Source organism: Stenella coeruleoalba, assembly GCF_951394435.1.
Source record: "Stenella coeruleoalba genome assembly, chromosome: 4".
Taxonomy (NCBI): domain Eukaryota; kingdom Metazoa; phylum Chordata; class Mammalia; order Artiodactyla; family Delphinidae; genus Stenella; species Stenella coeruleoalba.
In genome coordinates, this window is record NC_137149.1 from 146841014 (window position 1) to 146857637 (window position 16624).

At 42.6% G+C, this 16624-nt stretch overlaps 1 protein-coding gene across 6 annotated transcripts in view; it reads right to left on the minus strand.

Annotated features, from left to right (window-relative positions):
• The window catches only part of RAPGEF2 (Rap guanine nucleotide exchange factor 2), a 246004-nt gene that overhangs the window by 129782 nt on the left and 99598 nt on the right, over positions 1 to 16624 (minus strand). For all 6 annotated transcript variants that reach the window (XM_079919702.1, XM_079919703.1, XM_079919701.1 and 3 more), the window contains one exon: positions 13908 to 13991. In XM_079919702.1, the coding sequence (XP_079775828.1) occupies positions 13908 to 13991 (84 nt within the window). The remainder of the gene's footprint in view (positions 1 to 13907; positions 13992 to 16624) is intronic.

Below are 16624 nucleotides of genomic sequence, written 5' to 3' on the forward strand. Positions count from 1 at the left end.
AGCTAAATAATTTTGATATAGAACAAAAGTGAGGGATTTATACTACAGGATTTTTACTATAAAGCTACACAAATAAAGATAATGTGGTATTGGTATAAGAACTGACATGTATCGATAGATCAATAGAAGAAAAGAAAGAGTCCAGAAACAGACCTGAAACAAATTTGGTCTACTGATTTTTAATAAATGTGCCAAGGCAACTTAATGCATAAAAAATGTTCTTTTCAATAAATAGTTCTGGAACCGACGAATATCTGTATCAAGAAACATAAGCCAAACCTCAACCCTTACCTACACCATACACAAAAATTAAATCAAAATGGATCTCAGGCCTAAATGGAAGAGCTAAAATTATTAAATTTCTAGAAGAAAAACATGAGAAAACCTTTCTGACATCAAGTGAAAAAGAGATTTCTTAAACAGGATACCAAAAGTACAAACTATAAAAGAAAACACTGACATAAATGGACTTCATTAAGGTGGAAAGTTTTTGCTTTTAAAAGACACAGTTAAGAAAAAGGCAAGCCACAGATTGGAAGAAAATTTTTGCTAAATATATCTAAAGAAGGAATTGTACCCAGAATACATAAAGAACACACTCAAAAATAAGACAGTCAATTCAATATTTTTTTAATGGGCAAAATCCAATTTTTTAAAAAAACTGTTTGAAACGGGTAAACTAACGCTTCAAAGAAGATATGTGAATGGCCAATAAACACATTAAAAAATTCTCAACACTAGTCTTCAGAGAAACACATAATAAAACCACAGTGAGATGACCATCACATATATGCTAGAGTGGCTAAAATTAAAAACACGGACAATACCAAGTGTTGGAGAAGACGTGGAGCAACCAGAACTCTCAAAAACTGCTAGTGGGAAGGGCAAAATGTTACAGCCACTATGGAAAACAGTGTGACAGCTTCTTATAAAGTTAAACATCCATTTACCACATAACCCAGCAATTCCACTCCTAGGTATGTATTCAAGAAGTCATGAAAACATACGTCCACACAAACAGAAGCCCAAAACTGGAAGCAACCCAAACCATCAGTTTCAAACTATGTTTTGTAAAAATTAATACTACCTCACTTACAAAATTCAATAGGATTTATAATATCTGGCATCCCCTTTATATAAGAATTGGCAATATATTGCATGACTTGCTTCAAAATAGGACTGGAATGGGCAGTAAAGCACAAGTTTAGTTGTCAAAGTCTGTCCCTATAGCCTTCTGACATGATAAGCATCTCTTTTTTTGGCTCTGTATTCCCCCTATTTACCTGCCCCACCACCCTCCCCTCCCCTGCCCTCCCCTTCCCCCAAAGCTTTTCAGGTGACTCAATGCCCAGATCATGTCTTCATATTCCCTGCAGCTCCCCTGTCTGTCAAAGCACGAACCATAACCTGCCCTAAAATCAAAAATACTCATTTCACCTCTAATATCCACCCACCTCAACCCTCTGGATTAGGCTGTAGCTGTCAAATGCATCACACTGCCAGACACGCAAGTTCAAAGCATCTTTTAGTCAATCCTCTCCCTTATCTATAATTTCAGTCACTAAATTCCATCATCAGTCCTCCTCAACTACTCTCACATCGAATTCTACTTCCATGAAAACACTGGTCAGGCCCTTGACCTTGGCTAACCAAGGCCACAGAGATGGGGTTCCTATCTCCAGTCCCAGCTATATGGCATCTTCCAGGGTCCCCTCATTCACTCATCTTAAAACTCCAGTGCTTACACATTGGTTCCATGGTCATTAGCCCAGCTGCTCAGTTCAGATCTGACTGACCAACTGCTTGTAAGCTTTGAAAACAGGAGTATAAAGTCCAGCCCAGATCGTAGTGACTGAAAACCTCCAGAGCCTGGACCTCAGTGCCGTACCCATTCTAAGCCAGGTGAATCCAGTAACAGGCCCAGTTCAGTCAAACCTTTCATGTTATCTCCCAAACATCTTTATTGCCAAATACAAGGACTCTAAACAAGGTTTTTTCTACGTTTTGTTCCACAAGCACATTCTTCGAAAAGTTAAAAAATACTTCTCAGGCTTGAGAGGTTATCAGGCAGCTCTTCTCCATTTACTCGAAGGACAATAATTACTCTGTACTCTGACATAAATAACCAAAAAAAAAATCTCTGCTTTTAGCCACAATGATGCTTCCATACACAAAATTAACCATATATATATATATATATAACTATATATAATATAAACTACATATAACTATATAAATTAACTATATACAAAATTAACATACAAAAGTTTACTTAATATATGTCAATATTACCTCAATTCTTTTTAAAGTTCACTTAAATAGGATAATGATTATAAAACCTTGAAGATCCTATGCATTCTCTGTTTCCAAAATTATATATTAGTTAAAATCCAAGATGAGGTGACAAAGTGGTAAATTGAAATGGTCTCAAAATTCTGAATAAGAATTAATTATTATTATTATAGACTATAAAAACTACCATGGCAGCAGAAAATCTCTGATACACATACATACATACTTATATACATTCTGGATATGATTTAGACTGATGAAAGAAAATAGTTTTCCTATTTGTAAAACTGAATTAAGTATGAATACTTAATGGTGGTTTTCTAACTGCACCCTAATGAACCAAAATATAATAATAAAAAAAAAATACAGGAAAGTGTTGGACAGATTTTGGCCATGGCCCTAATTTTAAAAATTATCTGAAAATGTTTAAGAAATAACAAAGATATCTTAATGAAACCGACACACAAAGCAGTTTACAGAATTAAAACGTAGAGTGAGTCATCAGTAAAAGATAATGTAAAAATTATCCTTAAATGTCTGACTCAAAAAAAAACTTTGAAAAGCAGAACTAAAAAAATCCAGTTATTTGATGTTTATGTAGATCTATGTAACACATGAACATTCAATACCAGAAATTATATTTTATATTTAACAGCAAAAGTATCCAACGCCTACAAAGCCATAAATGTGTGGCAACAATATCTAAGGAAATAAATATTTTTAATATTTTGAACTTACAGTTCAATATTCTAATCAGTAATAAATATTAAGCTGGCAGCTTTTAAACCCACATTATATTTAATTAAATTCTAACTTTTATAAAAAAGGCAGTGATATACATGTCTAAGCTATTATTTCACTTTATTTAAACTATTTCTTAATTCTTGAAGTACTTAAAAAATTTTTTAGTACATCTAAAAAATAAAGTGGGGTTCATAGTACAGAATAAATTCATTTTCTTTAACGTTCAAATATATGACTGGTGTTGTCTATTATATATAACATGTACCTATATATGTAATTTTATAGTCATAATAATTTTATAGTCAATGTAAAATAAAATAGAAGGTCCCTGAACTATGGTTAACTGGAAATTTTATTTTAATAGATATTCCAGTTTTACCAAGTATAATTTGCTTCTTCTATGAATCTCTCTCTTAGCGACAGCCTTACTCTCGTCATTTTCTGTCAGTGTCCCCAATACTGAAAGCATATTTCTTTAAACAAAACCCAATTTAGTTGCTATGTATTTTAAGACACTTTGAATTCATACAGGTGAAACAGTAATTCACACACCCCTCCAAACCAACCCTTCCCCCAAATAAGTGTGCACACACAAGGGTTGGGAGTTCCTTTACGCTTAGCAGCAAACAATTCCAACATTTTACAGAGAAAAACAATACTGTATTTCATTGACGCATGCATGTCAGACTTGAAAACCTTTATGAAATATAATATCTACTTTTGCAAGAGAAATCCAAACATCACTGCAAATACGGACTTCTAGGATGAAATCACACACTGAGTTATACGAGGACCATAGATGACTAAACTCCCCGACTGAAGACTTCAAGCATCAGCTGACCTGTGATACCACATCATCTCTACACACAAACACATCAGAGATCTTCCTTTGAAGGCTACTTACTTTGTTAGGACACCACCAACGCCAGTAGTCCAAGGACCATGGAAGCCTGACTTACATGTACCGCTCACCTGCGAAGCTGTAGTTATAGCAACCAAATTCCCAACTGGACCCAGCCACCGAGCTCCCTCTCTAGAGAACAGTACTGCTCTGAGGATCGGGTATCACATCGGAGTATGGTCTAAATGATGCTAAAATCATGTTAGCTGTCCAAGATGAAGATGCTGTGTACTGGGGCAGAAAGTATAGCTGATACCCAAAGGGGGAATGCTTTGGTATATCCCACTGTATCTTTTAACGTATTTTACCCTATTCCTTTAATTTATACATCTACCTTATTGCAAATTTAACACAGCACTTATTTACATCAAGTGCAACTAAACTCTCCCTTCGACAGCATCAACTCTAGTCCAACCAAGCTCACATTTATTTCAAGACGTATTTGCCTTATTTGGAGCTCCTTCCCGGCGCTTCCTTAAAATCTTTAATATATATGTTTACCGTGTGTGTGTGTGTGTGTGTGTGTGTCCTGGGAATACTTGGACTTGAGTCAACCTCAGGTAGGACAAGTGGAAGTTACAGATGATGTAACAGCTGAAGGAGAAAGGTACAGGGCTGAGCAACAGACACGTCTCGTAAAGAAAGGTAACTGACAAACTAAGAGAGTGTGAGGGAGACTAAAGAGGCTGCTGGCTGTCTGTTCCAATATCCATTCTCCTCTTTCTCCTTAGAACGATATTTTTATGTTATTATTTTCAGGGGCATAATTCATCTCAGAATAAAAGACTACATGCCTCAGGCTCCTGGGCGACCAGAAGCGGCCATATGACCACACCTGGAAAATGTGATGTGAAGAGAAATGTTGTTTCAAAGATGGAAGTTAACTTTTTTGCTCGTCTGCCTCTCCCCTGCTTCTAGCTCCCACTGCAGACGTGATGGCCGGAGCTTGGCAGCCAGCCTGTGCCCTGAGTGGAAGCTATGAGCCGAGAAGAAGGATGGGGACCTAGGGCTGTCCTGGCCGTGGACCTTCAGGGTTCTCTTACGGGAGGGAAAAAGTAAGTAGCTCCTGCTATGCTCGTACAACTGTTTTATGCAACCATTACTAATAATTTCACTGTAATTAATACAGACGGCGAACGAACGTAAGATGCCAGTAAGATGCCATCCCAGTAAGATGCCATCTGCCCTTTCCCCTCTCCCACGCCCTGCACGGATGACGCGGTACCTCCACCCCGGGCTCCCTGGACCCGTCCTTCCGACACCCTGCAGCCCTGTTCCCTCCCAACTCTTCTCCTCTATACTAACCTGACTTCCAATAAATCATAGCTTATTACAAGTGATTTCTAAAGGCATTAATTAGCTTAGCATAGTATTGCTAAGCTCCTTTTTAAAGTGATTTTTTTAAAGGGCACGTTAAAAATATAATCCTGAACCAGTACGATTCAACGAATATTTACTGAACGCCTGCTCTGTGCTAGGCACCGGGGAAGCAAAGATGGACAATACAGCCCAGGCCTTTAAAGACTCTCACAGTTGAGAAAGCATGTGGTTTTCACAGGTGAGGAGGGGTGAAGTGGCCGTCCCAGCAGAGGGAGCAGCCTGGCACGTCCTGAGCTGCCCTGCACACCTCGCTGCAGAGGCTGGGTTTTATCTGTTTGGCGGCTGAATGTCACTTAAGCTCCTTAGGCAAGGGATCAACAAGCAAAGCGTGAGCTTTTAAACGATGATATGGCTTCATACGGAAGCAGTCCTGAGGGCAGGTGGGGAGGTGCTCTGACAACTTAACAAAGGCCCTGGCGGTGGTGACCGAGGCAGGTGACTTGACAGGTACGGTCATTCCTAACTCTGAAGGGTTACTTGCTAAAAGAAAATGAAAAGCAACTGTCAGGAGAGAAAAGAGAGGCCAGAACTGAGACTCAAAAAAATTTCTAGAGTAGGTGACAAGCTGTTTATGAAGCCATCAGAGATGGAATTCCAGACACATATCCTCAGTCCCAGTGCCTGGGCGCACCCGTAAGCCCTGCTCCCCTGGCCCCGTTACCGCGTCCCTGGCAAAGCACAAAGCCAGCAGTGCCCACACCCACCTGCTCCACACCTGCCCCCAAACACCTGCTGGGCGGTGGGCGGAACATAAACGACCACATCTCAGTGACCACTGGATTAAGTGGGCACTCAACACTCCCTTTGCTTCACCACCTCCCTCTCTGTCAAAACCCCTCAGCGCCCACCACTGGGCTCCCACACCCACCCACGGATCTGTGGCTCTGATCGAGAACACATGAAAGGGTGCAGCGCTCGCCCTCCCTCCAGAGCCAACACCTGCCCCGTTGCAGGCTCCAGCCACTTCTGCAGCAAGGCCCCTCCTTCCTGTGCGAAGCCCTCTCTGCTGGGTCACTGCCATCCACCCACAGACACGCTCTGGCTTCTTCTGAAGAGACAAGTCCCCGTGGACCTACACCTACCACCCTGCTTCCCCGGCTCCTCTCTACAGTGAAATTTCTGGAAATAATGCAACTTCTCTTTCTCCAGTGCTCATCTGCACAACGAGCTCTACCACTTGACTGAGACGGGCTCACTCAGGCCACCTGTGACCTGCAGGTTGTTAAACCCAAAGTCACATCTCCAGTCTCACCCTACTGATGCTCCGTGAAGCAGCAGACGAGCAGACCGCCCCCGCCTCTCTGCGCACGACGCCATTATCCCTCGGCTCTGGGGACCCACAGCAGCGTCTCCGTGTGTCAGCACCACGGTCCAGGCAGGCACGTGGAGGCTCGATTACATTTGTAGGGTGGCTGAGTAACACAGAAGGAGACGCATATAAACACCAGCAGTGAGCCACTCAGGACAGAGGGCAGGACGGAAAGGCTCACTCGTACTAGCTAAGCATCCAGCTCCCTCAGAGACACAACGAGTAGCCGAGGGTGAGGTTTGATTCTGGACATCAGCTCCAGTCATTTTGCTCTTCGCTATAGATCACCCTCGTGGCAAACATCCTCCTGAGATATGAACGTGTTAGGACACTATCCCTCCTAGGGATTAGGTGTAACAGATTAATATTTAAAAGAACAATACAGTCCCCATTTACTCTTGATAACTCTCTGTTTAACTTAATAATTACTTAACCTATGAAGTAGAATGCTTTGGTGATCTGATACAGATATGTCAGCTTAACTGCTGCTGGGCTGGATGTGGAGGAAATAACTGTAGAAGCTTGAGGGAAAACAGTCAAGTCCCAGAGGACCAGCTCGCTCTCACATTCTCTCTCTCTCTCTCTCTCTCACACACACACACACACACACACACACACACCCCTTTATGCATGTAGGTGTATATTTTAATCCAATTATACATTCAGCTATACATATGTTTCCATGTGCAGATCAAATCGAACATTTTTAAGTTAGAAGTTAAAATAAAAGTACATTTCTGTGACTCCACGCCTAACCAACTATTTCATTAACTGGTCAATGACAGGTCCAGTCACCTGCTTCTGCAAAACAATGTGATAACGGACTATACAAAATAATGGCCGAGATAAGTAGCTCCTATTAGCCTTACTCTGCTGTTAATCCACTCACTTTAGGTCACTCCAAATAACCATTAAACAGTCTTATGGTTTCTCTTGGAAGTAAGGGAGGGAAGGAGGGAGGGAGGATGTTTCCAAGAAATACGAGAAACTTCTAACAGCAAAGAAATATAAAGAAAACTAGAAAAGCGTATTATCACCTCATTTAATCCTGTTATAAGTTACTGGTGTCTCCCCATGTGAGAAGGCATCTTTTATCTTATCTCCTCATTAAAACTCAATGAGGCAGTTTTCAGATGATTCCGTTTTCCCTTTGGCTTTCTACTTTTCCCATCCCGTCTTCCACAACCACGCTCTCCCTCTGAGCCTAATCTGTGCCGCCACTGTTGGGATTTTGCCAACACCTGGAGGTAAACCTCACCTGTAATGGACAACTTCCAGAACTGATCCCCGCTTCTCTTCACACCTTTCGGACACATGCCCAATGAGGGCGCCCTTCCGTGACACGCGAGTGGTTTTTAAGACGCCATCGTCCATCTCCCATAGGGCATCACGTGACGAAACGAATTTGTGCCCCTTCCAAGCATACGATATTCTAATCCTATACAGCCCTTTACGTGGAATAAGGAATATTTAATTGTGCCTTCAGTCCCTACCACAGAGACAGAATCATTCTCCCACCGTTTCACCTTCTTTCACTCCTGCGAACAACTAGCGAGTTCTCTGAGCAATCAATTAACCTGCCATGTCGCACGGGCAAGCAGAAAGGAGGCCTGCGATGCTTCATCTAGAGCAGCTCATTGTTTGTCATGTGAGTCAAAATGAGGAGAGTATTTCAGCCTCTCAGAACTGATTAGTTAAATGTCTTGTCTCCCCACTTATCCTCATCATAGCTGCCAGCTCTAATTTAAAATGTGATTATCACGAGTACCGTGACAAAATTTTAATTTTTAAATTGTGGGTGTATTTGGTATCGGCGGCAGAGGAACACTAACCGTAGGGGGACACAGCTACTGCGGTGCAAATCAATGCTGCACGCCCTTCTCCGATGTGTGCCAGTGTTATCGGAGACCTAAGGGACCAGCGGCCCTGGGCTTTCCAGCCACGCGATGCAGCTTTGTAAACTGGGCTCTCGTGAACGGCACCATCGCTGACGCTTGGCAGCTCTCCACGCCTGGAGCGCACGTCTATCCCAGACAAACAGTCCTCCTCTCGTGGCCCTACTCGAGCTCCTACACATCTTTGCACTGGCGTTCTTGACGCCTACTTCCGTGCTGTCACTCATGCTCTTTACTATGTTCAGATTTCCTTTCCAACCACTGCCCCACAGTCTGAACCATCAACGCAACCCAAAATTCACTTCCTCAACAGCCACCCTCGACTACCAACCACATGCATTAAAATACCCCTGTCTTTGGGGGGATTTTGCCTTCGCTGTGGCCTTTGCTACACCAGTTCACGCTGTACCGTTTAATGACCCCTGGGCAATTTTTTCATGTTGCACATACGACGGCCTCGTCTCCCCAGATCTTCCCCTTCAGCCTCACAGGCCCTACCCTGGTACTGCATTGCTATGAAGGGGAAGAGACTGCGTACTGATTGCTCTGAATGTGAAAAATAGAGACAGTTTTTGACTGTCAGAGCAATAAAAATATTATCTACTTATGATTAAATATGGTGTGCACGATCAGTTCTATTAAAAGGCCTTCCTTGGAGGCCTCTATGATAAAATTGATTCTACTGAGAAAATCAGATTCAATGTTTTAGTAGGAGTGTTTTTTTTTCAAGATTGTGACTAACAAATTCAAGAAGAGTCTGTCTAACAATAATGCTTCACACCTAAAACATCTAGTGTACCCTTTTTTTTGCAAATAAGTATAAAAATGGTTGCTATATTGGTAGAAAAAGATTCCAATTCTATGAGTTAATATGCAACCTAGGTAAGGGAATTCCCTGGCGGTCCGGTGGTTAAGACCCTGCGCTTTCACTGCTGAGGGCCTGGGTTCAACCCCTGGTCAGGGAGCTAAGATCCCGCAAGCCGTGTGGTACAGCCAAAAAAAAAAAAAAAAAACAAACAAAGCAACACACTTAGGGAAGCTATTTCCTTCTCTAATAAACAACCCAAACAGCAAGGTGAAAGTTTAGAAACACAGTCTGGGCCTATCTTTACTACCTAAATTATTGCATAGAATTATCAGCCTTTCAAAGAAGTCAGCAGTCAAAAAATAACATTAATCCAAGTTACTATTCTGTGACTTTGCTATAAATGGGCTTCAGCACTGTAGAGTGGGGCACTTTTGAAAGTGAGAAGATTTAAGAATATAATAATGTCTATTACAGTTCCTTAAATACACTGATTTAGAGCACATTAGGGCAATAAACAGTATTAGTATTTTCCTGCCCATTGTGTACAGAAAACCAAATGTTCTTTTAAAAACGATTTCTAAACCTGCACCTTCAGCTAAGATAATTTTCCTCTATCAGTTCCCAGCCCCAAGGCTGCTGCAAATGATGCCTTTGAAAAACTTCTTCAAGACACTTCGCTACCCTCTGCCCGTCACTGTCTTAAGACACCCATCTACATACCACGACTGTGGACGTGAACAGCAGGGCACAGCCTGGACCACAACTGCTAACTGCTCTGCTTACAGGCTTGGAAAAACACATACCGTTTCTACCATTTCTATGTTCATCTATGGCAAGTGTCCACTCTGGCCTTTTCCTCAATGAGAATGAGAATAGCCTCTGCTGCACTGCTACCTCACCTTTGCTCACCCGCCTTCTGCTCATGCAAAGACACTGAATTGTAACAACGGCATTATACGCAACACTGTAAGTGACATGACAGCCACCTGTGCAAATATCCATGTTTCACAACTCGGTAAATTTCTAATAGGTTTACAGTAAAACTCATAAAACATCATCTTCTCACTGACATGGCGTGGACCGAGGCAGAGTGAGTAGGTTGTCACTGACAGTCACAAAGGAATTCATAAGCTCCACAAATGTTAAAAATCTCATCAAGGAATAATATTCATGCTTGAATAACCAAAATACAGAACCACCTTTACCTGTCTAAAAATAAAAACAAAACCATAAAATGCTGGCCTAAATGTCAACTGAGGAATTCAATAAAGCTCATGAAATCTGGAAGCCAACCTGCAGCGTACACCACCCTTCCTACTGGATGATATCACATGTCAAGGCAATTTCATGAGAATTAGTCAAAAATGTGAAAATGCTGTCCAAAGTGCTTTGATCCAAAACTAACTGTTCGGGGTGAATTGCCCGTCAAAATGAGTTGAAACTTTCAAGAGAATGGTCAGGTTACTTATTATACATAAGGATAACCAATTTCCAGGCTACCATGGTAAATGGAGAGAGTCATCTGTGAACTAGTTGTTTTATAAAACCAGACTGCTACTAACACCTCGTCCACATGACGCTTCAATCAAATCTCAGTGTTTCCTGGAGGAAAATACGTAAGAATCACTGATGTTAACCTTTCAGGTAGGACCAGCAGAGGGCCCTTCTTACGAAAACAATCTCAGGACTGTCCCTAAGGCAACATCTCCAAAGGAAACAAATAACTCGGACGCAGCAAAGGTCACCAGGCGCAACGTGAAGAAATAACCTATAAATAGCGCTGGCTTGTCATTCAGTCAGAAACACCATCCCTTCTTCACCCCATTACAGCCCTGACTCGCCGGCATTTGACAGACAGCCAGAGAAAGAGTAACGCATGACATCTTTGAAAATAATTAGACGTGGACAGCCAACGTATTCATCAAACAGGCCTGAACTGCAAGTCCTCTTTCTTGTAGAACAGCAGTTTTCTGAACACTGGGTTCCCGTTCCACGAGTCAGGACAAGCTGTCACTTGAAGCTGATGACGGCTGGTAGTCAGGAAAGATGGCCACAGGCTCCTGTGCCGTTCTGGGGACCTGGTCTATAGATTTCATTTGTACAACAGACCTTGTATCACGACGTCGCTAACCTCGGTTCTCTCTAAGATGCATAAACTTCAAATCACATTCCTTATACCATTATTTATAATAAAGAGTATCAAAAACTTACTCTTTACAATTATTAACCAAACTGTGGAAGGTTCAAATAACTGAACATTAAACAGACATCCTAATGCGTAACGAGTAAGCCTTTACAAAGAGTTTTTGACATTAATGAGTCAAGCGAATACATACTCTTTAATTGAAATTAGCAAGACATTAAGTTGTTTATAAAGTATGCTCTTAAGTATGTAGAACACATACATGTAAGGCTAGATAGGAAAAGACTAGACTATTAAAGGATGATTACCTTGGATGACGGACTTCAGAGGGTATTTTTCCTTACCTTTCCCTTTGAGCATTTATATAGCAATTATCATTGCTTTTTACATTAAAATTATATGTAATTTTAAAAACATGCCTATGCTTAAATATTAGCTGCCTCTACCCACCTCCAAGTTTGGAAATAGAGTCAGAGCCCCCAGAAAGAGAGCAAATAGTAGGTCCTGTGTTTGAAGGAAGAGTGTTCTATTCAACTCCTCTGGGAAACAGAATCCCTGAATGACCGGACTCATTCCCAGGGTCACACCAAGCCTCCCGGGCAGAGTTCGAGGATGGAAAACCACCCACCAGCCTACACTGCCAGAGTTTCCTCTGTTACAAAACGCAGGTAACATCTTGCCAAAAATGCAAAACCTCATTCTAATCATGTGAGCACATCACACAAAACCAAACTGAGGAACATCATAAAAAACACCTGGCTCTTCGAAAATATCAAAGTCCTGAAAGATAAGGAAAAACTGAAGAACTGCCAGAGACTGGAGGGGACTACGGAGCAATAAAAAATAAATGCAAGGCGGGATCCTACAGAGGAGCTTGGAACAAAGTCGGTAAAATTCAAAGATCTGTAGATTAGCTCACAGTACTGCACCAAAGTGAATTTCCTGGTCTTACTCACTGTATTGTGGTCACACAAGACGTTATAATTTTAGGAGAAGCTGGATGAGGGGGTATATGGGAACTCTACTATTTTTTGGCAATTTTTCTGTAGGTCTAAAATTAGTTCAAAATTAAAAGTTTAAAAAAGAAATGCAGGTAACAACCATACCTACCTCAAACGACAGTCATGAAATTAAATGATTTATATATAAGTAAAGCTTTTCAAATGATGCCTGGCAGACAGAAAGCACTACCTACCAAACCCTTAGCTACTGTTCTCTCATCATTTTAGTACCACTACAACTACGACTTCTGTTTACGACTACGACCGGGGCTACTACCATCCTGTAAGTACTGCTACTGCAAGAGCAACAAACAAACAGGCAATGGCTCTTCCCTCCCTCAGGGGGCCATTCTCCAAGCAGAATAATGCTTGCCGAGCTGATCTGGGAGGAGGACGAGAGTGGGGAGGCCTGGGAACCACGCCGGAGGCTTCTCCCATCGGAGACGCCACCTCGGGCCTCCTTCCTGCCACCCGGGCCCATCCTGCACCTCGGCAGACCGATACAAATGACCTCTCCCCGTCTCGCTTACTCTTCTTACAAAAATTTCTAAAACACATTCTTCACATGTCCCTGACCCATTCTGAATGATTTATCAAGAATGTACCTTAATATTTTTATGAGAGAGTTAGGTTATAGAAGGTGGGGAGTGGAGGGGCACAGATTGCTATGCTGTGATAAATTTAGTCAATTTATTTACTCAGTAATTTTAAATAAAGATACTTAATCAGTTAAAATCTTTAAATCTTTAGTCAAAATAAACATACTTAATTGTGAAACACACACAACGAGGGGGAAAAAAATCACTCCCGAAACTCAGTGGTTCCAGGGACCCTCAGGAACCCACACAGGGGCAGCGCGCTGGTGGCAGGGGAGCCCTGACCCTCTCTGGCCACAGCTGCTTGGAACTAGGTAACCGCTGCCCCGGCCCCACCAGACTGTGGCCTGAAGATCCGAAGAAAAGACATGGGCACGGCCGTCAAATGGTGCAAGCTTTAGGGACACAGGCCATAAACCAACAGTCAGCACCCAGGAGCCAAAGTCCCAGGGAGAACGTCCCCAGGGGTGACCTAGCCCCTGGTTTCTGTTTCTAGTCCCACGTGGGCCCAGGGAACCCTCTCGGACTCTCTTTAGACGTGTATGAGAGGCAGTTTTCATTCCCTCTGAACACACGAGTCCTCAACTAGCCGGGTACGTCCACGTAACACGTCACCAGCACGTCCTTTGTCCTCGCCCTTCGTTAAAGAGGTTGAATCAGTGTTTACAACATAGAAGAGTCCTTTCTTAAGATTTATATACCAACACCCCAAGGTGCTGCCTTGCTTTGTGTCAGCAGAACAGGAAATCCGACGAGAGAGGAATTCGGGAAGAGAACTCATTCTGCAAAAGGGTTTCAAGCTCCACGGAAACTCTACTCCAGAATGTCTATGCGATACCTGCTTCGTGGCAGAAACATGGATTCCTTGATGAACACGGAACCAGAGAGGAGGATGTACCAGCAGGTCCCAATATCATCAGGACTGAAAAGAAAAGATAATAACATCAGATGATTATCTCCAACAAAAAAAATAAAAATCATAACATACAAAGCACACAGTATCCATGTTACTCGTACAATCCTGAAGAACAATGACATGTCACAAAGCACACACCTAAAATACCATCCTTCAACTACTGGAATTAAAAATTATTTTTCACACCTAAATAAGCTAAAGATATTTATCAGCAAACTTAAATGTTTTAAACGTTCATTAGACCTATAGCACCTACCATTCCAAGTTTTGGGTTTTAGTTTCATTTTTTTGAGCTGAAAATACTTTCCCTTGCTTCACAAAACAAAAATACAAAGAGGCAAACAGCGGACCTGAGCTTTCCCACCCTTTGCCCCGTCTCCCAAGCCCCTACATTTCTCCACCACACTCGCTGGCATCTTTCAGAACTTCCTCATGCACACACAGGGATGGACATACATTCTTACCCCTCCGCCCTCTCCTTTTTACAGAGAAGATGGCACGCGCTACAGAGCTCTTGCCTCTGTGCTAACGCAGAGATCTTTCCATCAGGAGACGGCCGTCTCATTAGATGTGCCTTATTTGACTTAAGCAAGCCCCCACTGCTGGTCATTTCAGTGGTTTCTCGTGTATGCAGTTATTTTCAAAGAACATGAAAACTGTGATGAGTAAGCTTATAGCTCCAGGAGTAACCTTGACTAGAAAACTAGACCTGCAGCTGCTGAGTCAAAGGGCACAGACACTGTGACTCTGATAAATAGCGTCGCGGTGGTTAGTTAGTAACTTCTGTGCCTACCACCTTCCCACGGCCTTGCAAGTAGAGTCTGTCTATTTATTTAACAAATGTTTAACAATTTCAGGATGAAGTCTGTTCTAGGTGCTTAGGATACTTCAGGAAACAGCAACAAAGATCCCCACCCTCGTGGAACTTGTATTCTGGTGGGACAGTCCCCATAATAGACAATAAATATAACAGATCAGTAAATTATAAATCCATGCTCTGGGAATAAGTTACCGTAGGGCAAGGAAGATAGGGGTGGGGTGTTATAATTTTAAACATATGGTGGACAAGTCTCGTTGAGAAGAGCAGATCTGAACAAAGGAAGCGAGTAGACAATGGCTCCCGAGGGACGAGGATTCTCGGCCAAGGGAAGGGGGATGCGTGCGGAGGCCACAGGCCAGGCAGCTGGGCAGGGTGGCCAGGGGTGCAGTTGAAGCGAGGGCTGAGGGGTGTTCCTTCCCTGAAGCTGTCTATCACACTTCGGGGTTTTTGCCAATCTGCTCGATGAAAACTGTATTTTAGTGTACTTTTTTTGGGCTGCGTTGGGTCTTCTTTGCTGCACCTGGGCTTTCACTAGTTGCGGTGCGCAGGCTTCTCATCGTGGTGGCTCCTCTTGTCGCGGAGCACGGGGTCTAGGCGTGCGGGCTTCAGTAGTTGTGGCACGCAGGCTCAGTAGTTGTGGCTCACAGGCTCAGTAGTTGTGGCTCACGGGCCTAGTTGCTCCGCGGCATGTGGGATCTCCCCGGACCAGGGCTTGAACCCGTGGTCCCCTGCATTGGCAGGTGGATTCTTAACCACTGTGCCACCAGGGAAGCCCTCTTAGTGTTCTTTTATTTTTCTTCTTTATTGTAAAAGCAACTTTTTTCTTATGCTCATGAGGCCTACCTATTTCTTTTTCTGTGAAATCAGTTCATAACTTTTAACCAATTTTCTATAAATCATGAGACTTTTTCTTATCTAGAAGCACTTTATACAAATTAGCATTTTGAAGCCATGAGCTGTGACAACCTTTTCCCCAGTTCGCTGCTTCTGTTTGAACTTTATCCTGATTTTGCCATGTCTTACGTTGTTTTATTTTATAGAGGCAAGTTTATCAAATTTATTAGTCAGGATACAGGCTCAGCTACTATGAAAACAAAGCAGAAAGCCCGACACAGCAGTGGCTGAACAATGGAGGAGCCCATTTCTCTCACACGTGTAGTGACAGCCTGGTGTCGGGAACCCAGGCTCTCTCCCTGTGTGGCTCGCTCACCCCGGCCCGTGGCCTCCATCTCAGACTCTAAGGGGCAGGTCCTAACCCACACCTGTCCGCATTCTAACCACTAGCAGGAGGCACACAGCCTACCCCACCTCTTCTACGAGGACAGCCTGGAAGCTGCAGCCCAGCAAACCACATGTGCGTTGCAAGGCAGTCTTCCGCAACCTATGCCAAACCTTTTTACTCTCTTTTTTCCTTTTGGCACGTGGATTCCAGAAGTTGCCAAAGACCACCAAGTTGAATTTAAAATTCTGAATAATTAAGTTATTTAACACACTAATCAATATCACCTAATCACTTTCATTGCTATCTGCTTCCAGAGCAAATCAGCAGCAAGTCACTGCTTCCTCCCAAGCCCGTTCTTTACCAATTTCACAACTGCTTAGTCCTCAATAGCAAAGCCTCAAGAAAACATGAAGGAAAATATTGTCAAATAGACTTTAGTTCCAACGAAACCATCAAAGTAAAATGATTTCTCAAATGAAAATGCAAAGTACTTCAAAAAATAATTTATACCCCTTTCTCTCTAGTGCTTAGTCATGAGCTTTTACAATCAACAATCATTCACCTAGGACTTCCCTGGTGGTGCAGTGGTTAAGAATC